Source organism: Pezoporus flaviventris, unplaced genomic scaffold (genome assembly GCF_033815535.1).
Source record: "Pezoporus flaviventris isolate CSIRO_AGI_PZ_B2104156 unplaced genomic scaffold, CSIRO_AGI_Pfla_v1 ptg000002l, whole genome shotgun sequence".
In the NCBI taxonomy this organism is placed as follows: domain Eukaryota; kingdom Metazoa; phylum Chordata; class Aves; order Psittaciformes; family Psittacidae; genus Pezoporus; species Pezoporus flaviventris.
In genome coordinates, this window is record NW_026892550.1 from 30,929,995 (window position 1) to 30,954,770 (window position 24,776).

Sequence of the window (24,776 nt, forward strand, 5' to 3'; positions counted from 1 at the left end):
CTAAATGAAGACTAATATTTATACCATGATCTATAAACCCATAAAGTTGTATTAACCCCACTACTTTCTTATTAGATTGATGTGCTTTTAAAACTGTTTTCACTATATACAAAAAGTAAATCAAGACAAATAGCACATAGGATTTAAGATGTGCTTCCAGTATAGTAGACCTTTCAAATCTATAGCTGATGTGGTAGACATTGTTAGTTATCAGGACTTAAATTAATCAAGCAGACATCCATTTTTGATTTTGTGAATCCTTGAAGTATTTAGTACAGCATATACAATCTATTTAGTTTCTTTTTCCATGTAACTCACCACTCTATTACTGTTCTTCAGTGTTCTCACTCTGTAACGTTTCTCTCCTGAAAATAGGTAATTGAATCAGTTGTTGGTTTGTGGGTTTTTAGCAAGACATAAGGTTTCTGTAATAGACAGTAAAAGTAATATATAGAGTCATATTCTATACAATGGGTCTCTTTCTGTTTAAGTTGTTGTTATTCATTGAACTGCTGTATTTCATAGCTACACTAAGCAGCCTATAGCTGTATTAAGGATTGTTTAGACCTTTGTAAAAGTAGATTCCCAGTGAAAAAAAAAAACATAATATCCAGGTTGCAATAGAATGCATCAAAGTAAACCACTGAGGAATATGAAGAGTGAAGTGATGGAAAAGCAAATGCATTTTAAACCCAGTGGTATAGCGGTACTTTTAAAACTCATCCATTTGGTGTACTAAGCCAGGCAGTGAAAAGTTTAAACTCCATTTACCTGCATTTATCTTTGACTACACCACCTATAATGAGCACTTGCCATGCCTTAAACACTTCCTGTGCTTGAAAACCCTTCCCTTGAGAACATCTACCACAGCTAATTTTGTTTCAGAAGGTGACCTACCTGCGTCCCTCCATTCTCCCCCAGCATTATGTTTATTATTGTAGCATTATTATTATTAAAATGTTATTTTTCCTTATTTCTTGCTAAAGCAGCAGCACACTATAAGCTGTTTGATCAGCATAGTTTTTGAACTCCGTTTCAGTTTCTGATCCAGATTCAGGTTGTTCCAGACAGCAGATTGAGGTGTTTTGAAGCATGTGTCCTGAACTGAATGTTGTCACTTGAGACTATTTTTGAAAGTTCGGTGCAAGTATGAGAGATCACAGCTCTAAATTTGTCTCGCAATGGCTTCTAGATCCAGCATGCACATACAAATAAAATGTCTTAAAACTTGCTTGAAAGTTCAGGCTTTGTTTTGGAAGCCAGTCTAAGGGTTATTGTTTCTTCTACGTGTTGGTTAGGTTCAGATACATCTTCCTTTACACCTGTATAGCAGTTCCTCAGCCACTTAGTTCTGCTGTCCTTAAGCTGTAGAAAACACCACTCCCTTCAGTGCTGTATCACACAATGAAAGAGAGAGCTGCCTATGCTAACTGTGAACAACTGGGAGAACTTTCCCATTTGATAGCATATAAAGATTTACCTTAAAAGATTTATCTTAATTATCTTAGAATACACAGGTGCTGTGAACTCTCTGAGCATTATTCAGCTCAAAACAGTTTTTTTCAGAGTGCCCAGACAGAAAAGTCAATATTTGACTTGAGGTCTAGATTTCTTGTTTGGCTTCCTCTTTAAATCTTTTGCAGCTTTTATTGTCTGTTGATCTGCTTCAAAATCGGTATTAATGTTTGTTTTCTTATGCTGCTTTGGCAGGGGAGTTGCTGAGGGCGTAACACCTCCATAATTGTGGTGGTTTGAGCTGGGGTAGATGTTCAAATTAGCACGAGTACATTTTTTACTGGTGGAAAATTAATTATTAGCTCTTCTGCCCCAGGATGTAGCAACCTCTGTACTGACCTAAGCTGATGGATGCATTGATTGCTGTCTCTTTTCTAATCTTTCTAACACTTACTGATACTAATTTGAGCTTTCTGAATCTTTTAATTTCTGGCAATGTCTCTTTTTTACCATGCTGCTCTATGGATTATAAAGGTGGGGATATTAGCAAAGTGTATCCATCCCTTTCAAGTTACTCAGTGCACAACCACAACACCTCAAACGAATTAGATTACTGTAGCACTTACAGACAACATTTAGCTGTTCCAAATGATTCAAGAAGGGCAGTCAGCTACAAGAATGGCTGGCAAATGACTCGTCAAAATGCAGAAGTCTGGAGCAGCACAGAAGAAGCTACTTCTCCAAAGAGAAAATCTCGTAGCTATGATGATCTGTTAACAGATGATCACGATAGTTTTCCCGATGCACAGGCCAAGTCTGAAAGCATGGGCTCTCTGTTATGTGAGGACTCCTCCAAAGAAGTTTGCTCAATGAACTGGGCCTCCCCATATGTTGAGGGCCATGGCAGTAGTAGGTCAAGAGTTCGTCACAGATCCGCACACAATGCCCCAGGCTTCCTAAAAATGTACAAAAAGATGCACCGCATCAATCGCAAGGACTTGATGAATTCTGAGGTGATTTGTTCTGTGAAGTCCAGAGTACTGCAGTATGAAAAAGAACAGCACAAAGGTATCCTTCAAGGCTGGAGGGAGTCTTCTACTGAAGAGGTGCCCAGAGACATGGTGCCAACCAGAATATCTGAATTTGAAAAATTAATCCAGAAATCAAAATCGATGCCGAACCTAGGCGATGAAATGTTGTCAACTGTTACACTAGAGCCTCCTAAAAACGGCATATGTCCACAGAGGCGGTTTTCTATTGAATCCTTGCTGGAAGAAGAAAATCAAGGCAGACATCCCTCTCAGGTACAACGGAGCTACAAGTCTAAGACCCTGGTGCCAATCCATATTGAAGTGACCAGTGATGAGCCACAACGATCACATATGGATTTTTCAGACAGTGATCAAGATGGAGTGGTTTCTGATCTCAGTGACTTTATCCAGATAGAGGGTTCATCCTTTTGTAGTGAAAGTGACTTTGACCACTTCTCCTTCACGTCATCTGAAAGCTTTTATGGATCAGGCCATCACCACCATCACCATCACCACCACCACAGGCACCTCATCAGCTCCTGCAAAGGACGATGCCCAGCATCTTATACACGCTTCACCACCATGCTGAAACATGAAAGGGCTAAACAAGAAACCACTGAAGATCCAAGGAGACAGGAAACAGAATCTGGCCTCTCTAAGATAGCATTCCTAGTCAGTCCAGTGCCTTTCCGGAGGAAAAAAAGTGCAGCTCCTAAAAAACACACTGAAAAGAAAAAATGCAAGTCATCTGTATTTGAAGCACTAGATTCTGCACTTAAAGATATCTGTGACCAAATTAAAGCTGAAAAAAGAAGGGGAAGCTTGCCTGACAACAGTATATTACACAGACTTATTACTGAGCTGCTTCCAGACATTCCAGAACGGAATTCATCTCTTAAAGCTCTAAAAAAGAGTCCCGTGCACCAGCCTTTTCATCCACTGCCTCAAGATGGTGCTATCCATTGCCCACTGTACCAGAATGATTGTGGAAGATTACCTCTTAGTGCCTCTTTTCCAGACATGGACGCAACTAACAACAATGATAGTGCACTGTGTTTCCAAGGTGGATTAACTTTCTTCTTCTGTCCTTGTGATTTATGTATCTAACCTTACTCCCTGTATTTCCTACCCTTTCTCATTACATTTTTATTTGTGTCATCTATAAGAAGCTTTCATCCCATAAAATTCTTCATTAAGTCATTTTTACATAGGTGATGAGGATAGATAAATTTGCTGTCTATTCACAAAATACAGTAATCTGGACAAATGGAGTAAAGATGGATTTCAACTAATACATTATTAGTGCTACAGGTTACAAAGCAAGCAATGTGGGGGTTATTCCCCAAGAAAAAGGCCTTATAGAAAGTGAATGCATGCATCATAAGATGCTGCTCAAACAGAAAACAAATATGCAGACAGCCCTTCCTTTATTATTTGAAATAAAATACTAAACAAAACCTGTATCTAAAACACATTGCATAGTTTTGTTATATGTAGGTGACAAAAGTGCTGTTAATTCTGCCAGTATCATAGAAAGTTAAGTCTTTAATTCTTCTTTCATATGAAAAGACACTAATTCCACTTCTTCATATTACTTTTTGTGAATAGACTGTAAGGTCATTTTAGGAAGTTTTCATTTCCACTGTTCAAACAATACAATTTCCAGTTTCTGTGGCAGCAAAATCAGTTCTTCTCATAAAATTTTGATTTATCATCTGTGAAGTTTTGAGAAATTTCCTATCCTCTTAGAAGGGAAATTCTCAATAATCAAAATTTGACTGAAATTACCAGTGTGAGTATAACTTCTAAAAAAGTCTGTGTTGACCATGATCTAGTTTGGAAGTTACTGCTTTGAGTTCTTTGTGGCTCTGCTTCTCTTTTTCTCAAAAAAATTGCTTTGAGCTTCAAATGTTTTAAAGTTCAACCTTACAGTATTAAAAGAAGCAAACTAGATTCACAGGAGGAGTGCACAAAGGTGTATCTCAGATGATTTAGACAGTCTTTGGCAAATCTTTCTCATTTTAAATGGTAACATTTCTGTTAAAGAATTCTGTTTCTACAGAGATACATTCCTCTGTGGCAGAGCAGCTTTGAGAATTAAATGACATTACAAAGCTCTGCTTGAAATCACAAATGGATGTAAGAGTGTCTTTAATATATCAATTATGCGGTATTTGATAAGACCCATCTTTCTTACTTCTCTTTAGTCTCACATCTTTTTCTGTGACTTTTGCAAATGCCACACCAGTAAGTATGCATTTCAAGAGAAATCAGACTGAAGCTGTTACCATACCTTCTTAACTAGTTAAGATAGACATACGGAGAACAGATAACTTGATTTAAAAAACAACAGCTATAAAATGAGTTCAGACTTTAATTAGTCATACTTGAGGCCTGATCATGATTACTCCTGGCAGGCAGTACTACGCAATGAGACTGAAGTTGTTGGAGATTGTGCTGCTCACATGTCACAGTTGCTAAATCAGAATTTTCCAGTCCTTGAAAATAAGGAAATCCACAGTGCAGAGTAAATGTGGATCCCTAATAGCTTCTGCAGCTTGTGAAGTAGCCTGGCATAAGGGAAGTGGTACACTCCGTCAGCATTAATATCCCTAAGGTAGCATGGAGAATGAGTACAGCAGAATATTACATTGACTTCCATCAGCATCAGTCATGGCTGAGCTCTACTGCTGATGAAGTTTCATTTTTGCTGAATCTGTGTATGTCTCTTCCAGCCACCATCCACACAGAGACTTCAAGATCATAGCAAAAAAATCACTGAAAATTACCAATATTGACTGCATAAGGAGCTGTATAAAAATAAAGGAGACTGTTCTTTCTTATGCATTTTCACTCCTTCCCTCCCATGTCCTTCTCTTTCTGCTAGAATTTAAAGAAAAACAAAGAAACAAACAGATGTGTTTGGAGCTATTATATCTTTAGGTTTATGCAGCGACTATAGATCCTCATTCTCAGACATATGGCATATAAAGAAAGCTGGCCAGAGCTGGGACAGTGGTGTACTTGCTGGTGATGATATGTTTGCAACAATTGACATAAATAATACAATTACCTCAATTTTTGCCTCCGCTGTATTTATCAATAGCCTCAAGTTTTTGTGGCTTTGCCAACACCCACTGGAGACCATTTTAATCTTTCTTCTGTAAGAATCAAACATAATGGATGAGATGCTCTCAATTCTTTTATTTTTTGGTCCGCTTGTACTTCAGAAATATGGGCCTGGTAAAAACAGATTATGTGAATGAAGTCAAAGGAAAACAACCTTCAGTCATAGGTCTCCTCTAGAAGGTATCACTAGGGCACTAGGAGACTAAACTAGTAAATCTTGGGAGTCAGGAGACAGTTCATGTCATCCTCTGGTTTGAAATAATTCCACCATATTTTCATTTCACATTAGCAACTTGCAGAGCTATAGAGTATAAGATTTTGGGTTTACTGAAACATGAAAAGATGTGTTCACCATCATGTAATAAACATTGGTAAACTGCTTTAGAGAAAATCTGCCACATAGATTGGTGACTAATGATTTGTGCTCCATAACTTACAACAAAGTTGTTTTCATAAAATAGCATCCTTTTAAATTCCCTTGTGCTGCTTAACACGTGCCCCTGGTAAAGTAGAAGTACATCTTAGATCACTTAGGAGGAAATTTTTTTTTTTTTCCCATTGAAGCATGCTTTAATCATGTTTTGTGCATGTAATTATGTCTTTATAGTGTTGGCATTCCAAAAGAGTTTCATGGAGCCTGATGGAGTCCCTAGTACTGCTGTCATGTCTCCCATTTAGGTCAGCGGAGGGCATCCCTTCATACAGTGAAACATTATTTTGTGCTCTCGATCCTCTATCATATTCTGCTGTGGATCAGAGGATGGCCTTTGCTTGACAGTATCTTCATTTTCTTCAAGATGCACTTTAGCCATCATATCATGTATTATTTAACATTTAATAGAAAGAAAAGCACATTTCAATCTCGTCACCCCCTAAATGAAACCAAGCAGTATCTCAGATTTGAATGTTTCATTTTAGTTTACCATAGTTTCACATAATTTCTGTTTTCAATAGACCAGGAGTCTCCTGGAAGCTATTCTTCTGCTTTCACTGATGTGGGACGATGTACTCCAAGGGAGAGAAGAGGAAATACAGACAAAGAGGTAGCAAAACAACAATAAATAATGCAGCTATATGCATCCATGGATATATAAATGGGTAACATACCTTAGACAAGATGTGTGTTGGTTTTAAGACAGTGTAATGATACAGACAAAAGGAGCAATTACTTATCATTAGATGGGACAGCATCCTTCTTTTTCATTAAGGAGATTGATACTCTTTAAAATTTCTTGAAGTATCACGCTTTGTAAGAAGCTGTATCTTATATTATGCAAAACTTACAAGGGTCTGGTTTTATTCCTCTTATAGAACAGATGTGAACCCTTATATCATTACAAATAGTATTTCTCGGAAATAGCATAATCAGGTCATTCTAGCCCCTAGTATAAAAGAGTTTAAAAATATGTGTACTTGCAGAGAAAGACTAAATCACTTTACCAGATATCCTCACATAGTCCTGCTCATCACTTCTTGCACCTTCCCCTGAAGTATTGGGTGTTGGTTACCCATCAGAGGCAGTCACTAGATGAGTGAGGCTCTTGGGTCATACCACAATTCATGTTTCCAGCACAGCTTTGAAAACAGTCAAGTGTGTCAACCACACAGGTGAGGAGGAGTAGGCTTCTTTTACGGTCTTATTTTTGAAACAAGATTGAGCTTACAGATACTTGGTGAGAGAATTTTATAAACATATGAAAGGAATTATATGATGTGATTGTCTGTGATATCAAGAAAGCTGCACAGATATCTTGAGATTACCTCCAGTCCTGTGTTCCTCAGACTTTCTTAAAACTATGAATGTGATTGTAGAAATTTAAAATATTCCTAACGTTTTCCAGCTGTCAGAATATTTTTTTCTCTTTCTTATATATACATATATAAAACATCATGCAGTATTTACAGTTGAAATTAGCCTAAGGATAATAAATTTAACAGAAGAGGTATCTAAAGTATTAGAGAATATTAAGCATGTGAATCTCCATTATACCTAAAGATCAAGCTGCCTACAAGTCACATCTGTATTTAGTTAACTTTTTTTTGTAGTTGTCTTAAATGCAAAACTGCAAAGCTATCTGTATTAAATTCAGGTATTTTAAAAATGGAAATTGCAGCTAAGCCCCGAACATGTAACCGCCTTAAAGAAGGAAGCCGTGTATTTTATTGCCTGTTACTGCAAGAACCAGTGTAAGGCACATGTCCTTTCCTTTTGGGATCTTGGTTGTAAAACCTGAAATATGTTTACTCTACAGTAGTGCTACCTGAATGTATTAATCACTTTGCCTACTTTTCAGAAACTGCCAGCTAGAGCTGTATATGACTTTAAAGCTCAGACCTCTAAGTAAGTACTAGACTTTTGATCATTTAAGAATTCATAATTCAAAAAAAGTCTTCCTAGCACTTATGGCAGCTAACTGCTGTTCTATCCAGTTTCAGCACCCAATGCCATGGAAGCAGAAGACCCTGCTTACTGTCACAGTTGCCTGTGCATTAGCAAACTGTGTAATAAAAATGCCTTACATTATTATATTCTCCATTGTATTTGTTTGAACACATGAATGACTGTGGATCTTTAGCCTTTTAGAGCATGGGTCCTGAGGGTCACCCACTGAACCCTCTTTCTTTGTTTTGAATCGTACTTAGGCTATACGAGGTATAGTGCTTAAAATATTGTCACAAATAATGCGCTTACCAAAGTTCTGTATGATGCTTCAGCATCTTCCTGTCTGTCTTAACATACTCGGGCTCTCTGCAGGAAGTAACATGTCCAATACCAAAACAGACCACAGCAGCCCGTAAGAAAAACAAAACTGGGAAACACTAGTGTAGGATATGAGAGAGTCAAAATACAGCGCCTGTATTTCATACTTGCTGTTGTTTAAACACCCTGGATCATCAGAACAATCTTCGCTGACACTAGAATTATGTCAGCTGAGAAAACTCAAAACTTAAATTATCAAAGCAGCAGATGAGCTCTTGGAAAAACAGATCAATGATACAGTGAAGAACTCCCAGGCTAGGATCTGAAAATATTCTTAAATATTTAGATAATACCCTTTTTTGTATCCAACATTAAACATATCACAGGCCCTCAATATCAGAAATGGTGAGAATATAATCCCGTGTTCCTCATGCTTCTACACAGTTCTGTTGGAAGAAAAATGCTTACAGCAAAAGCATGCCAAGCTTTCCTGCTGCAAAAAGGTAGCAACAGGCCATAGAGACTTGGGATGTATTCTGTTGTTTTCCCTACTGATTTCAAAAAGAACACCAGGTACCCCTCAGATGCATGTCATAAAAGCAGCATCTAAACAGGTGATCCAAAAGACACCATACTTGCATGCAGACCCTATATATACTGAGTGCTCTAGAAATAACAGGCAATACTTCATTGGAATCACAGTGTAAAACAGGCCTACATAACTTTCGTTAGTACCTGGGATTCATAAATGTGAATTGTTTCATTTTATATGGTATAATCAACTAGGGAGTGCACTGCATCTGTGACACTTTTTCTTCAAATGTTCAGTTGTTACATTACTTTTCATTAACAAAGCGCAAAGTTCTCAAACTATGCTGGTAGAAGAGTTAAATGTAAAGTTGTAAGCATCTGATCTAAATAAATTTGTTACAGAGAGCTGTCCTTTAAGAAAGGAGATACTGTCTATATCCTCAGGAAAATTGATCAAAACTGGTATGAGGGTGAGCACCATGGAAGAGTTGGAATATTCCCTATTTCTTACGTTGAGGTTTGTTCCTTGTTTTAATTCATTGAATTTGTTTGGGTAATAAGGCCACAAACTGCATGAGAGTGATGGAAATCTGTGGGGTTTTTTCTTTCCTTAGAAACTTTCTCCCCCAGAAAAAGCACAGCCTGCCAGGCCACCTCCCCCTGCACAGATTGGAGAGATTGGAGAAGCTGTTGCCAAATACAATTTCAGTGCAGACACAAATGTGGAGTTATCACTTAGAAAGGTACATTTTAGAACTGTTTATCAAAATACTGTTATAGTGTCTTCTGCTAAACAGAATTAATATAGGTAAATGCTGTGCTTTGGTGCACTCTGCATTCAATATTTGCTATGCACAAAGCAACGTAATGGTAGGAAACTACTAACATAATAGCTTATTGGCTTGCAGTCTTTCACAGCACTGCAGTGAAAAGACTACTTTGTGTTACTTTTTGCTGTTCAGTAAATTAACTTACAATATATCTGCTGATAACTCATTTTCATAATGCATTTCAGGGAGACAGAGTAATTCTTCTTAAGCGAGTTGATCAAAACTGGTATGAAGGTAAAATAGCAGGAACCAACAGACAAGGCATCTTCCCTGTTTCCTATGTAGAAGTCATGAAAAAGAATGCATCAAAAAGTCTTGATGACTACCCTGATCCTCCGATACCCCAAAGCTATTCTAGTGACAGAATACATCATTTAGGTTCAACTAAGGTAAGGACATGTTGTTTTAATTTGCTGTCCCCCCTACGGTGGGTTTAGAAGGACTTGTAAGGTTTTTTTAATACAATGCATGATTTATTCAATGAGTGCACTATATTTTCTTTCCTTCATAGGTAGACTTGCATTAGTAACTTGGTATTAAAATATTTTAATAGGCAAGTGTGTGTCTTACATTCTGCCAGGCTTTTTGCCCTTTTCCTCATTAGCTATTACATTATTGAGTAGGGCCAGGCAAAATTTGGGGAGAAAAAAAAATAAAAATAAAAAAATCAAGCCAAAAGAAAACTTATTTTGGGACTCTTAGACAGGATGTGAGCATTAAAGATAAGTCTAGCAGACCTTTCATAGTGCAGTGTGAAGCCATTCCCATGACACAGATACCCCAAAAGCCTGCAGTCCCATAAGCATGCAGAGGTTAAGAGACGGCATTTTGTGTGGGGACAAAGATTGCCAAGACCAGTTCTGTTCCTTTCAAAGTAAAAGAGAACCACTAATTATTTTGTACTATAATGTTTTGCCACTCACACCCAAGAAGGAGGCTGTTGGTAAAACAGAGGTTCTTTGGAGCTGTACAACAACGTGACAAAATTGTTTCATTTAGTAGCAAGGCAACTGTCATCACATTGTTAATGAACTTCATTTCAGACCTTTACAGTTGTAATTTTTTCCACATCAATGTCTGTCGTAGCTTCTAAATTCTTCTCCTTCCTAGTGTGTAACCACCACAAATCACACTACAGGATGCTGCAAAAAGATTTCTGTATTCTGATTTATCATTCACTCATGAGATTTCAGTCACCTGTGTGGGGAACACAAGCCCTTTTGTAGTGGTAAAACTAAGACAGTTTCTGCATACAAACTGTGATCAGCATTAATGTAATATCAATGATTTCAAGTGCTCAAGATGGAAGCTTCTCTAAATCTTCCTCTTTACCTTCATTGTTTCTCTCTTCAGCATGGGTGGTAGGTTTTGTGTGTAGTTGCAAACTTCTTATCCCGCTGTTAATCTCACCGTTTCAGCTGGGTTTCTCCCCTTTTCAACTTCTGCATACGGTCATACTACTGCTCATGTACATGCTTCAGCTTTGAGATAAGCTCCACATTTATTTGCAACTTTGGGGACAGCTACCAAAGATGTCGTTTATAGACTACAGTGGCCTCTGAAAATACTGCTTACAACTAAACAGTATTGGCTGGGTTAGGATAGCTGCTACAACAGATCTTGTCTGATTTTCCAGAATGTGTCACAACAGGGAACTAGCTCCTCTCTCTTCCATTCTGACAAAACTGTAGAAATGAAGTAATATCAAACTCTATAGCTGCAGGCTGAGGTATTCATAAGCTAGGGCCCCTTACGATTACAGGAATCCACAGGTTCCTGAAGGCAGGTCAAGAGTACGAGGCATCTTAGGTGCTCTGTGCTACGGAGCTATCTCTTGGTATTTGGAGATGCCTCTCCCCCCATTTTCTATGGAACAGACTTGTCTCTAAGACATACTGCAGCTAAAGCTGGTGTTTGTATAACCCTATAGGCAGTGCTGAACACAGGAAATGTTTCAAAGCATTTACATTCAGATTACAAAACTGGCCTGCCACTATTATTAAGTTAGTTTTGTAGGGGAGGAAAGTGGAAGAAGCCTTCTTTGTAACATGGGAAACTTGAAATCATCTGGTTCTAGCCTAAGTAATAAATAAATAAATAAATAAATAAATAAGAGCCTCCACTGACACTCTTAAGCAGACATCTTGTTTCTGAATTCAGCTGTATTCAGAAGTGGCAATACCATGTCAGGAGACATCTTGTTCCTGACTATCTAGGAGGACTTTAGCAGTCCTGAAGGTGTTCTGAAGTTTACCACAATTACTGATACCACTTTTCCTATGTAGTCTTTTAGCACATATCTCTCCCTGTTGCTAGAGCAATTGCACTAAACTTCTCTGGCCTAATAGTGATAAAAATAAGTAAGCAATACAAGTCAGGAGCATGCTTTGTTCTCTGTAACTTGTGCAAGACCATCTGTGTCTCTAGCTCTAGCGCAGTCTTTAGCCATGGGAAACCAAAAATGGCAATGTCTCCTCAGCAGCATTATTGACCTTAAAGCCACAGGTTAGAGACCCTTGTTCAAGAGGAAAGGTGAGGGAAAAAGACTTGAGCATTGCTTTTAACAGCATACCTCTGTTAGCAGGCTTCATTGTATCAGTCTATACCATTTACTTTGGTACAAAAGACTCTGTAACAAAGGTTGGTCTAGCTATAAAATAAAGCTATTTGCCTCAAGAAAACTCAAGCAGAAGGTAAGTAAATTAGCCTTCCTATTCTGTGACATTAATTTGTCCTTTTGAAATTACTTTCCTATTCTAGCGCAATAAAGTCTAAATTAGTCCAGCTATCTTAGAGATGTACATCTGATTATTCTGTACAATTCTAATAATGAGATCAAAGTTTTTTTCACTCAATTTTAATTTTGAGGATGGTTAGTAACAAAAATGCATTTTCAGTATTTACTGAAGCAATGGATATCTACTGATGCTGTGTACGTATGACTCACCAGTCTCTCATTCTTACCAAAGGACGTTTCTTTTACCAGAAGGATACTTCAATCAATATTATGTAACGGTACTCAAAATATACTGCTGTGTACTGTGCTGTCACTATTTTAAAAGCATTGTTGACTGCCTACATTCAATTAGAATTGAATGTACCTTTCTCAAATGTAGATGTCATTTTGAACTAATAGGGTTACTTCTGAAAAAAAAAAAGAAAATAAATGCATTCTGTAGCTGCTCATGCCTTAATAAAAGTATGCAATGTATTCAAGATGTTTCTTAAACATTTACTCAGACTACGAAGAAAGAGTGCAAACATTAGGATAATTAGAAAGCTCCTCAGTTGTTATAGCTTAAAAGAAGTACTTACTGATACCAGAAGTGTACTTCTGAAAATGTTAGTCTCAAAATAACAGCAATGGTTTGGAGAAAAGTACATTAATATTAATTGTATGATTTAGTAACCTGTGACAGGCTCACTAACAGAGCACCATAAGTAACATAACTTCAGCAGATCAGATGCAGGTCACCTCCATGAATGTAATGATTCAGATGTGTCTTAATGTCTGACATTTAAGCCTCAAGCCAGAACCTGTTACAGTTTCAGTTTTCAAATGTCTTTCCTGCTGTTCTGATTCATGTAGCAATGATTTCAGACAGCCCTGCTCACTGAAATGATATCCTATAATCCAGATGATGGTACAGACATTTTTCTTTTCCAGTCTACTCATATCCTAGTTCACTGTCATGCTTATTTATTTAAGTTCCCATGTTTTTCTTATTTTTAAAGTTGCCTTCCCAAGCACTGTCCCCACTTCCCAGGCACCTTTCCTCCTCTTGGTCACACATCGATCAAAAGATTCTCCAGGCTGCCACTAGTGACTGGTTTCCAAGAACTGTTGGGTTTTCACCTTCAAGCATATGCATCTTACCTTCTCCACCATTTCCAGACAGTTTTCTTTGTGACTTAGAAGAACTCAGTTCTTTGGCATTAACAACCTCAGAGTCTGTAGCGATCTCCCCAGGTAATAGCAGTCACCACTTAAAGGATGATCCCATTATTCCAAATACAGAGGTGTCTCTCAGCTCTCCTACAGCTTTTCCTCTATCCTTTCTTGTATCTGCCTGTGTCTCATCTTCAGCCAGCTCATCTCATGACATAGCATATACGTATACCAGCAACAACACCAAACCAGGAAAAGATAAGGAATTGAGAGGTATACTTGACTCTTCCTCAGTTGTTGAAGTACCTAGAGACTTGTCAGATACTGCAGCAGAAGGTGAACATGTTGGCATTATCTGTAACGTCCCTCCACCACAAAAATATGGCTCCTCCACAATGCTAGCTGCCATTCCTGAAAACGAAGAAGAAATCTGCACTGCAGATCTGTCAGTTAATATAGGGGATCAGTCAGAGCCTCAAGAATCAGATGTCTACAGAGAAGCACAAGATACAACAGAAGAACTGACCAGACTCTATATAGAGGAGGAGGATCTGGGACATGATAATTTAGAATTCCCAATAGCAAGTGGAGGAGACTCCATGGTATGTCATGAAGGATACACTTCACCGAATATCAATAAGGTATTTTAATTTCTGAAAAACCTGGCTTCTGTGTTCAGTTAGTTAGTGTAATTATTCCCTGCCTCATTTGTGTGGTTGGTTGGTTTTGTTTGTTTGGGTTGTTTTTTTTTTTTGTCCAGGTTGAACAGGGCTTTCAGTAGCCTGGTCATCTGGAAGGTGTCCCTGCCAATGGCAGGTGGGTTGGAACTAGATGATTGTTAAGGTCCCTTCCAACTCAAACTATTCTATGATTCTACTTACATGTTTGTATCATGCACAGTTTTATATTATTGCAGTGTTAGGGGATAATCCCTTCCCAGAAGCAGGCATATACACTATTTCAAGTTCTAGGGTGTACTAGTTCTGCTGGTCTTTTCCCTTCCACCCTTGTAAGCTGCCATCAAACTTCTGATGCAAAAAGCCAGTGAACCATTTTCTTCACTGGCCCATTACATGCCACCCCTTTTGAGTCAGAGCCCCCAGCAAGCAAATGCTCTCAACAGCCTTCAGAGGGGGTGACATGCCGCCTGCAGAGACTCAGCAGTTTGTACTTCCCATGTGTCACTTCACGAGCTGATATATTTATAGTAGATTCTGTGAATGTGACTAATAATAACAGATCAGATTATGTTTGGCAGTTAAACAAATGCTTCCTCCTCAGTTCCTCTCTGGGACAACAATGAATTATCCCAAATGCATGCTAGCCATTAAATGCCACAATATTGCTGCACAGTTTGTGTGGTTTCTAGGCAAAGTTTTAGAACAGATTTTTTCTGTCCCGCACTTATTCCAACAGATAGTTCAGGCAGTTGCTTTGGCTGTCACATGCAAACATGTAAATCAGATATTTAGGACAATACATTTTAGGCCAAATGCAAAACTAGTTAATTAGAAAGATTTTGCAGGCTACCTCTACCCTTACTTGACCTGGAAAACAGGAGAAAACTGTAACAGTAGAGGTGAAATCTACAGCCACAAATGGCAGCTTGTTTTGATTTCTGAGGGAAGGAACCTTCTTCCAGAAAAGTATATTCACTAATAACAAAATTAGCATCACACTTCTGGCTGCTCAGGTTAGTTACATGACCCATTATTGAGCATTTTTTCAGGTTAGTTACATGACCTGTTACTGAGCATTTTACATCCTTCACAGCTGGTTTTATAGCACAAATTCTCATTTTGCTCAAACTTTTAAGCCATCTCTACTTACTGAGGGAACATCAGGACACTGTGATCCTTTGTGCCTTTCTTCTAATCTTCCATTTCACTCTGCCAAGGCACCAGCTTCTCACTCTGTTCCTACCACATCCCAGTCTACTGCTTCCCTCTCATCTCTTCTCCTTTCTAAACCCTTACTTCAGCAGGAGAAAGACTCACCAAAGTTAAAGGTAACTGTACCTCTGGAGTATGGATTGTTGCGAATCTTCATGTGTGTTAAATAACTGCAAGGCTAACACTGAGCTTGATATTTTCAAATGTATTGTTCCCTTTACTAATATTAAACACAGCACATGGAGTATTGTGATAGGCCTTTTTCAAATGAAACGCAAAGTAAAACTATAATCAGTATGATAAAATGAAATACCTTAAGGAGAAATCAGTGACAGGAAAGTAGAACTCAAGTTAAAGGGCATACCAGGGCATCTGTAACTCTTACTTAGTTGAAAGAAACAGAATCATATTAAAGTACACAGAAACTAAGTAACATCTGTAGTTCACAAGTGGTTTCAATTTCAATCCAAAGCCTGGGAGAACAGTCATAAATTTCACAGGGAAGAACCACTGCTGAGGGTCATGTTCTAAATACCAATTCTGTTAGTCAGGGACTGGACAAGATTATTCCCTCTTCAGGACTACACTTTGTGTCAGCACTGCAGCTCTGTGGCAGAAAAATGAAATCTGGAAGTGGGCAAAGTCAGTTTCCAGTGCTGACATCCAAAAAGTCCATCTGTTCATGGAAAGGAGAAAAGGCAATGCAAAAAGTTTGAGAAACATCCTAGGAAAAGTGATCATTAACTCTATAGGGGGAAAAAAAAAAAAAAAAAAACCACCACACACACAAAAACAAACAAAAAAAAACACCCACCTTTTTTTCCCCTCTCTCGAATATCTACCACATTTTCCAATGTGTGTTCATGGAAAACCCAGGCGTAATAGACTCAAGGAAGTCTTATGGTACACCAGATCCAGTGGGTTTTTTTTCCTGAAGCAGGGAAGAGACAAAGAGACACAAGGATTCTTTCCAGGGCTTAGTTATGTTTCACCTCAAAGAAGGGGTAAAACACAATACTGCATTTGTTTCTGCAACTTGGAATAATTTTTCAGCTGAGTGGCGCTTTGGATGGGTACCTTTTGCTTAGGCCTAACTGGCAAAATTTAGAAAATTCCTCATCTACATTGAAATTGTGCTTAGGTGACCCTGATATTCCTTTCTCTTGCTTGAGCGAGGCATGTTAATCCTAGCTGAAAATAAATAGAAGGAATATCTGGTTTGAGAGTTAAAAGATCTGCTCCTGGGAACCTCCTAATAGTGTATTGCTCTTCATTGGGCATGGTTGGAAGCAAGGTACTAAATAACCAAGGGAGATGACTCCCACCTTGCAGACAGAAGAACTAGAGGTGTGGAGGGCTGCTACAGAGTTCTAGCTGTTAATTATTATTTTCAAATAATTTCAAATGTGGATTATTTTTTAAGTCTAGGGAACTTTATAAGATTCCTTGATAAACTTAATCAATATAGAGTTACCCATTTGAAAATTGTTGGAATTACTAGAATACACTCCTACCAACAACATACTTTCCTTCAGATGGTATTTCCAAAATGAGATAAAGGGTAAGCAAGCCTTTTTCAGCAGTCAATGCTGACTATATTGTCAGAGCAGAGAGTATGATGAAAGTAAGTGTAGCCAGGTTTTGGCTGTCACAGTTTGTTGTGACATAGTCTACAGGCTGAACTTGAGAAGGAAGGACAGCTCCTATCCTCTTCTCTTTCTGCATGTTGTCTGTGATTAGAGTCTGCTTTCACATGAGACATTTCCATGACTCAAATATCACAACTGAAGGGAGGTTCTTCAGAGAATTCTTGAAATTGTATACTGATACTTTGGTAATTTTTGTTAATGTAAAAAATACATGCATATGTGTGTATACATATTTGGAATGTGGCTCAAATCTAGAGCGTGATCAGGAACTTGGGTAGTAGAATACAAGAAGCTACGGGTGGGAAGTGTCACTCTGCTCCATGTTGGTGGGAGAGATGTGTCCTCCAACGGAAAAAAAGAAGACACTTCCCAAGGAGAAATGCTGATGTTTTCCTGCATCATCAGCCTCCCGTGGTATCCTTTTTTGTTACCCTCTCAGCTTCTAAGAGGGAGCTGTTCTTCTGTCTTGCCACATTCTACTTGCAACCAGTCACAAATTCCAATGTCAGCAGTATGCATTCCCCCAACTCACTCCTGCCCCTGAGAACTCACATTTGCTGTGCACACAGCCTAGCTGAATTCTAACAAGTTTTTAGCTGATTTAAAGTGATAACAAAAGAAGTTTTCTTCAAAGTACTTTCCGTCAAGTATTTACTTGCTTTCTAAATGCAGATATAAGGTCTGTGGTCTGTTTAACTGCAAGGAATGACAACATTTGTCATAAGTATTTCTGCTCGGTGCTGTTGAGCTTTTCTGTATTATTAACTGAGCTACTTCAGCAGGTATACTTGCAATAACTGTTCCAACTGCATACACTATGTGCAATTGATCTTTTAGCTGTAATGTGTATGGGCATGTGCCAGAGCAGCAAACCGTTGAAAAAAAAGATACAGTGGCAACAATGAAAATACCATATACTAATAATAGTACCATTGTTTGCACCTAACAGTTGCTTTTTGTTACCAAGAAAAGCATGTCCAGTTTGCATGTGTGAATGCAGCAACAAAAATCCCAAGATGCTTCATTCTTAAACTCTCACTTGACACAGTTTTTGTGATTTTTCTAGGCTAATTTAAAGAGAGAGATATTTGTTCTGGGTAAACCTCCTCGTAGCCCAGAGATGACTAGGAGATCCTACTACAAACCTGTCAGAGGTCACAGCTATTCACACAGGGTATGGTACTGGATGCCCAGTGTGCAATAACAGCATTCCCATACAAAAGGAGCTCAGTGTCTAGTCTTGAAATATTTTGCTTTTCCCAAGTGTCTCAATACTATCAGTATGCCATGTTTTCTTCCTGTTGTGCTTCTGTGCTATGTCTGTGTAAAGCCAACAGGTCTGTGTGTGAAAAAACTTATTTTATACATCAGTCTGTTGTATCTCTGCAGTACTGCATAGTATTTCCAGTGCTACAAGATTTAAGAGATCAAGATTCTTTACATTTAGCCTGTTTCTTCCTAAGTTACTCCTCTGTTTCAAAGCATTTCTAGCTTATTAAAATTACAGCTTCAAAAATTATACTTCACTGCATGTATACAGGCTTTTGCATACAGGCTGAATTCCTGGGTTTGAATCCATATCCTTCTTTTCAAATGTTTTGTTGCTGCTATATCATGTTCACTCACTACTCTCCTGCTTATCCAAGCACTCTTATTCCAGACTGCCATTCTCTTTAGCCTTTCCCTTCATATCTGTAATACAACAGTAACATAACTGTAACACTTTTACCTAGCCAGAAAGTCAGGGTGTTTAAAGTTTGCATGTGTTTCACTCAAAAAAGTGATCTGAATTATGAAAAAAAAAAAAAACAACCTAAACTATAGATGAGAATGAGAATTTATGGTTATGTTTTACTTTCAGTTTAGGACTAAATTAGTCTTTGTATTGATTTCTTAACATTTGGCTCTTAAAACTGACAACACAATGAACTGCTTACCATGCTGTTGCTGCTGGTCTTAGGTAATCATATTTCTGGTGGTTCCCTTTTAAGTGAGAGATAGGTGCATTTTAAGTGAAGGTACGCAGTTTTGTGTAACTGTCGAAGTCTTGGCTTTCTGGCAGGCCTCGGTTTACTCCAAGGTATGAGGGGACAGTGCTGTCATCACTAAAGAGAGCAGTTTAATCATAGAAAGGCCAGGATCATGTAGTAGCAGACCAACACCATCCTAAAAAAAAGTCCAACTGGGAGTAAGATCCATAAAAAGGGATTAAGCCCTATTTCAATTTTGCATGTCACTCCAAGTGAATGGCGCATAATCAATATATTAAGAAGATTGTATTGGTCAACATTTAGTGCATTACTGACTTTAAATCAAACACTAAAAGATCACAAATTGTACACCTAATTTGCATGTTCCGGACTATACTGAACTACTATCTGCAAGCATGTATCAATCAATCATGAAATTCAGGTGTACAGCTGTGACCATTGACTTGACTACACCCTAGTGTTTTTTTGATTAGGTCCTACATTTTTTTTTTCCAGGAACTGAGTTATAGCTGAAAACTAGAAGTCCTAAGCACCAAGAGCTACCCATGTAGTGATGCATTTCATTGTACCTTTTGAGCACAAGCAGCTAGATGCTGCAAAAGTCTCCATTTTAACACATTCCTCCATAAGGGAATAAGAGCTTAGGGAAAGAAAATAGAGAGCTTCTTGATGGCAGCTGGGGTACTATTGAAGAATGCATTCAGATAGAGAGCAAGCTCCAAGGTCCCTCTGTTCAGACATAGCACAGATTACTTCACCCCAGTTTACCCAGATTCTAATTCCATCAAAGTTTTCTCTGTGGCAATAACAGAGTTGAAAGCCTTTACTCACCTTGATTTTCTATCATACATTTCTACATAGTTAACTAGGAATCAAAAGTTTTAAAGTATTGAAGCATATGCAGAAAAAGATAACACCGACTTACCCAGTTTGTTCCTGGCTTGGTATTATGTTCAAAGCATTAAATCATTTGTAGTATTGGTTGGGCTGTTGACTTCTATTATTTGCAAGAAAAATCCTTAACCTCAGTTGAGTTCTCTTGCATTTCTATTTTTGGCATTGAGCAAAGTTACAGACTTGGTAAAAGGTTAGTAGAAAATACAGTCAGATGCCAGTCCAAATACCAAGCAGTCTGCCCAATGGAATATTCTCTTCTTGCCTGACAAGCCAGTTGTTAAAGTGTATTTACTGAGAACAAAAATGGCTAATTTGCAATCTTTCTTTATTGTTGGATTCTTCAGTAAGTTGTCAATCTTCCCTGAACACTGCCAGAGGAGAGTTGAATGAGGGAGAGAAAAGAGTCAAAGAGTAAAAACAAATTTTATTGGACTTTGAAAACCTCTTTCCCACTAAGCTGTCATAAATACAAATAGAAGCTCTGCAGCCTACCTGCTTGCATCTTTAGGTATCTTTTTAAAGTTATACTCTCTAGACTGTAAAGATGAAGTGGAAAACGTTCACAGTATTTGCTGCATGTACACATACAAACGTGATGAAAAGAAATTTAAGTGCTACAGTTTCACCTGGAGATGTTGTGAGGAGCTGGGGCAGGGGAAAAGAAAGTGTGTTTTACCATTCAATTTATATCAGGCTGTGGGTTGTTTACCACTGCCTTCTCTCATGGAAGACTGCATCATCTTCAAGAGTAAACTGAAGCAAGATGAACTGAAATAGTCAAACCTGGGAAAGACGCGACCATGGAGCAATAAGACAAATCCCATGGCTTCAAAATCAGTTTGCAGTTTGCTCAATTCCCAAAAGAAAGTGCTATGGACTGGGTTTGATACCCACACTCCCAAAACAGAAAGGGCTCCTAGACTTGTCTCTACAGCACAACCATAGGGCATTCTCAGTCATCAGAGAATATGATCACTGCTTGCGTCAAGAGCTCTCCCAAGTAGCTGCTCCTGCGCTGTTTCTGGACTCAGCCAAAGTCGAATCGGAACAAGTCAATGTCTTTTTAAGCAGGATGTGGTTTCTGTAGGAGATTAGTATTTTCCATTTTTATTGCATCCAGATTTATTGGATGTTGGTGGTGGGCAATGCTCCATTAAGAAGGAAAGTAGTTCCTTTCATAAAGCTTTGCACTGGAAATACAAACTGTTTTCCTCTGAAGTAAAAGTGTTAACTATTATTTTCAGAGAATTACATGCATTCTTCCCAAATTCTTTCTGCTCTTTGGCTCCCAACAGCCTGCATGGCTTTGTGCTCCCCCTTGACATGAAACAGAATTAATGAAAGCATAGCATGTTATGCCTGCCAAGTTAGTACTCTGTGTGTGTAATGTACATTGGTATGTTGTCTATGAATATTGTAAATTTTGCCATTATTTATAGGAGATTTTATTTCTGGTTGTCTAAAAATATACTTCACCCAAGGAATGTCAAATGTTCATCTGATTTTTCGAATGCTATCTCTGTTTCACAGTGAAGAGGCAGCAGGGTTCTATTCCAACTTTCTACTATACTACAAATAGAATTCAAGTTCACAGTTTTACTTTAGTTCTCATTAAGTCCTCCAAAATCAGATCTTTACGCCTGCCATTTTCTGTTGCTTGACATGTCTTAAGTATTCATTGTGAGTTGGGGGTGGGTTGGGGAGGGTGTCGTTTTACGCAAGGTAGAATGTGAACTCTCAAGCAATCGTGTATCATGCCCCTATCCAACTGCTTGGACCTTACACTACAAATCTTTATTACATTTCAAATCATTTCATTTCAGCCACAGCGCCCTGTGCTTGCTCATGAAAACATACACAGTGGGGGGGAACCGTAAGTATACTTCTTGTCTACTGAACCAAAACCTAACGTTTAAGCAATAGCCAGCACTTTGTCAAATAATTTGGTAACCTGCCAACTGCAATTATGAAGAGATTTCAGAAATTTACAGATAACCACATGATGTAGGAAGATGTCCCAGAGGGCAAGCCTTAGTTGTTTAATTTACAAGCTCAGACAGATGTGCCAACTTAGTTCTCCATCATTTAAACTTAAAGGGGGGTAGTAATTTTGTAAAAAGAAAGGTTTAACTTCTTTTTATTCTCTCTAGTTTTATACCTCAGCAGAATGCCCATTAAAGATTTGACATTGATTCAGCTCATTGACTTTACTGACTTGACACAATTAATTATTCAGAAACAGTTCTGGATATGAATAGAGAGAAAAAAAAATATTTGATAACATTGATCACAGGCTCACACTTTTTGATGTAATTTACATGTACAACTTAAAAAGTAGATACAACAAAGCCATTCTGAAAGCTATAACTATACCACAGTAACACATAACAAAAATTGGACATTTTAGATTCAATCTCACTAAACCCACAAGCTCCTGTTGGTATTGTTGAGCATACTCAAGCACATAAGTCTGTTTTGTAGTTTTGTTCAATATAGTTTAAGTCGTTCATGACTAAAGTTATTTATTCCTAAAAGTAGAAATAGAAATATATTTAAATTGCCAACCAACTATTCTTTGTCTTGAATATGTATTCTGTTAGCAATATAAATGGCAGTGGAGTTCTCATGTTTAAGAAATTATTTCATTAGCAAAGAGAGAATGAAATTACTATAAGAGTTGTTAAAATGGATTACCTAGAAAAAAATTAGATGATATTTCTAAAGTACCGCATGATAACTGGGGAGTTCTCATTTCTGTATTTGAGTAACTGGTTTGAATCTTGTTCATGACACATTATATCTGCAACTCTGCACCTTTAGAAGCTGTGTTTAATCAGTTTTCAGAGTGTCAGCATAGCTCAGCTTTCCTGGAATAATAAGCGTGACAGAAAATGTGATTGCCATTTAATTCTTTGCACAACTTGTTCTTACTCCTGCCACACAAATTAACAGAGGTAATTGCTTAAATAACCAGTCCCGTTCCACTTTGTTAGTGTGATTAAAATGTAAAAATAGACTTTTCAGATTTGGGGAGATAACTGCTGGTCACAAGATATTAAGTCTTTGTTTTGTCCAAACCAACAACGTGAAAAATAAGTGTAGCTTATCCAAGGCCATCATTACACTAAGCCAGCACCAGTCTCTAGATAGGATTTTAAAATGGGACTTTCATGAGCAGGAATTTTTCACTGAAATAAAGATGTCATTCAAGCCATGGAAATTTTGCCTGAATGATACAGAGCTAATGGAAATATTCAGTACCAACACATCAAAGGGGTGCTACTTTGTTTTTATTGGGGGAAGTGTAATTGCACTATGGTTTTAAAGTCAGTGAACTGTTGTTAAGAGGGAGGAATGGACATGGTTATATTTTGTTTCAGTATTTTGAAATTAAGACCATTTCCCTTCTACAATTTCTGCAGTTGCACCCTGCTCCTTTACAGTCAGTCATAGCTGGGGCACAGACTGTTATTTAAAAAAGGCAGATTCTGACCCTGCAGGACTTCTGCAGCTATTTGCAGCCCAGGCACCCTCAGTTCCCCCTATTAAGAGTTTATTGCTATTCTTTCAATTCCAAGAAATCAAATTAAAAGCTGCTGAGGAATGAAAGATAATAAATTCAGTAATCTCATACCTGTTTCCATTTATCCAGTATTATTCATTCTGCAGCTTTTGGCCAGGGTAGAGGTACAAGTCAGTTTCTTAATACTGTTTGCATTCCCATCGTTACGTTCCCCGATTTGAGTCTCTCCCTTACTGGCTGAGATATATGGTTTTTATATATGTAACAGGGGCAGTTTTAATCAGGGAAGGGGTTATGGCTCTGTTTCCAAATAGCAATTTCTCTCGGCCTTCCCCCTGGAGGAAGGCGCCTCTTTTACATTCAGAGCTCCTGCAGTGCCAAGTCCTGGCTCAGCAGTTGCTACTGAAGAGCTCAGGATGTCCCCCAGTTGCATTGGTAGTTGTGTGAACCTCTCTCCTGGGCACCCTCCTCCACCAGGTATAGAAGGGCATCGAGCACCTTGCCTATGCTATGTGACACTTTTGCTATGGCAGAGGACATGTACACTAGGTTCAGCTCTCAAGAGCTTGAAGGCAGAGCCACAGGTACTGAACAGGGAGGTTACAGGGCTAATGCATCTACAGGCTCCCTTCTAGAAGTCCTCCAATTTGGTGCCTCAGCTATAAAGTAATGAAACAATAAAATAAATACTAGAATTCTGTGTTGAAAGCAACTAGTTGAAAGCCACCAGCCTTGCCCAGTCTTTTGTGTCTGATGAGTTACGTTTTCATAGTTTTACTTATTATATGAAGTACCCAGCCCCGATGCCCATAAGGCAAAATGAGCCCTTTTTCCCTATACTTGCAAGAAGTGTTGCTTATTAGTTAATATTTAAATCAGCTCCTTTACTTCAGCAAAGGTATAAAGAACTCTTACTTCTTTTTAAAATGCCTCATTTGTCCTATTTAAGGTTTCAGGCTCTATATAACTATACTCCTAGGAATGAAGATGAATTGGAACTCAGAGAGGGAGATGTCATTGATGTGATGGAAAAATGTGATGATGGATGGTTTGTGGGTATGTTTCATTTGACTGCTTTTTCTCCTTTTTCTTTTCCCCCCCTCTGACCTTTGCTTCACTCTTTGTTCACGTCTTTCAATTAATTAACTTTTGGTTATTCAGGGTAATAAACCTGAACCTGGCTTTATCAGGAGAAATTCTAACCAAAATATACTGAAATTAGTGGGCAATATTTTACATGTGTCTGTTGAAATTGATG

General features: G+C 38.1%; 1 protein-coding gene across 6 annotated transcripts in view; it reads left to right on the forward strand.

Annotated features, from left to right (window-relative positions):
* Positions 1–24,776, forward strand: part of SORBS2 (sorbin and SH3 domain containing 2) — a 150,701-nt gene that overhangs the window by 123,278 nt on the left and 2,647 nt on the right. For 3 of the 6 annotated variants that reach the window (XM_061473971.1, XM_061473979.1, XM_061473988.1), the window contains 7 exons: positions 6,570–6,658; positions 7,910–7,956; positions 9,250–9,364; positions 9,462–9,590; positions 9,863–10,066; positions 21,819–21,868; positions 24,468–24,574. In XM_061473971.1, the coding sequence (XP_061329955.1) occupies positions 6,570–6,658; positions 7,910–7,956; positions 9,250–9,364; positions 9,462–9,590; positions 9,863–10,066; positions 21,819–21,868; positions 24,468–24,574 (741 nt within the window). Of the gene's footprint in view, positions 1–1,989; positions 3,550–6,569; positions 6,659–7,909; positions 7,957–9,249; positions 9,365–9,461; positions 9,591–9,862; positions 10,067–13,412; positions 14,208–15,463; positions 15,575–18,173; positions 18,282–21,818; positions 21,869–24,467; positions 24,575–24,776 lie in introns of all 6 variants that reach the window. The other 3 variants (XM_061473963.1, XM_061473955.1, XM_061473946.1) reach the window with 2 other exon arrangements.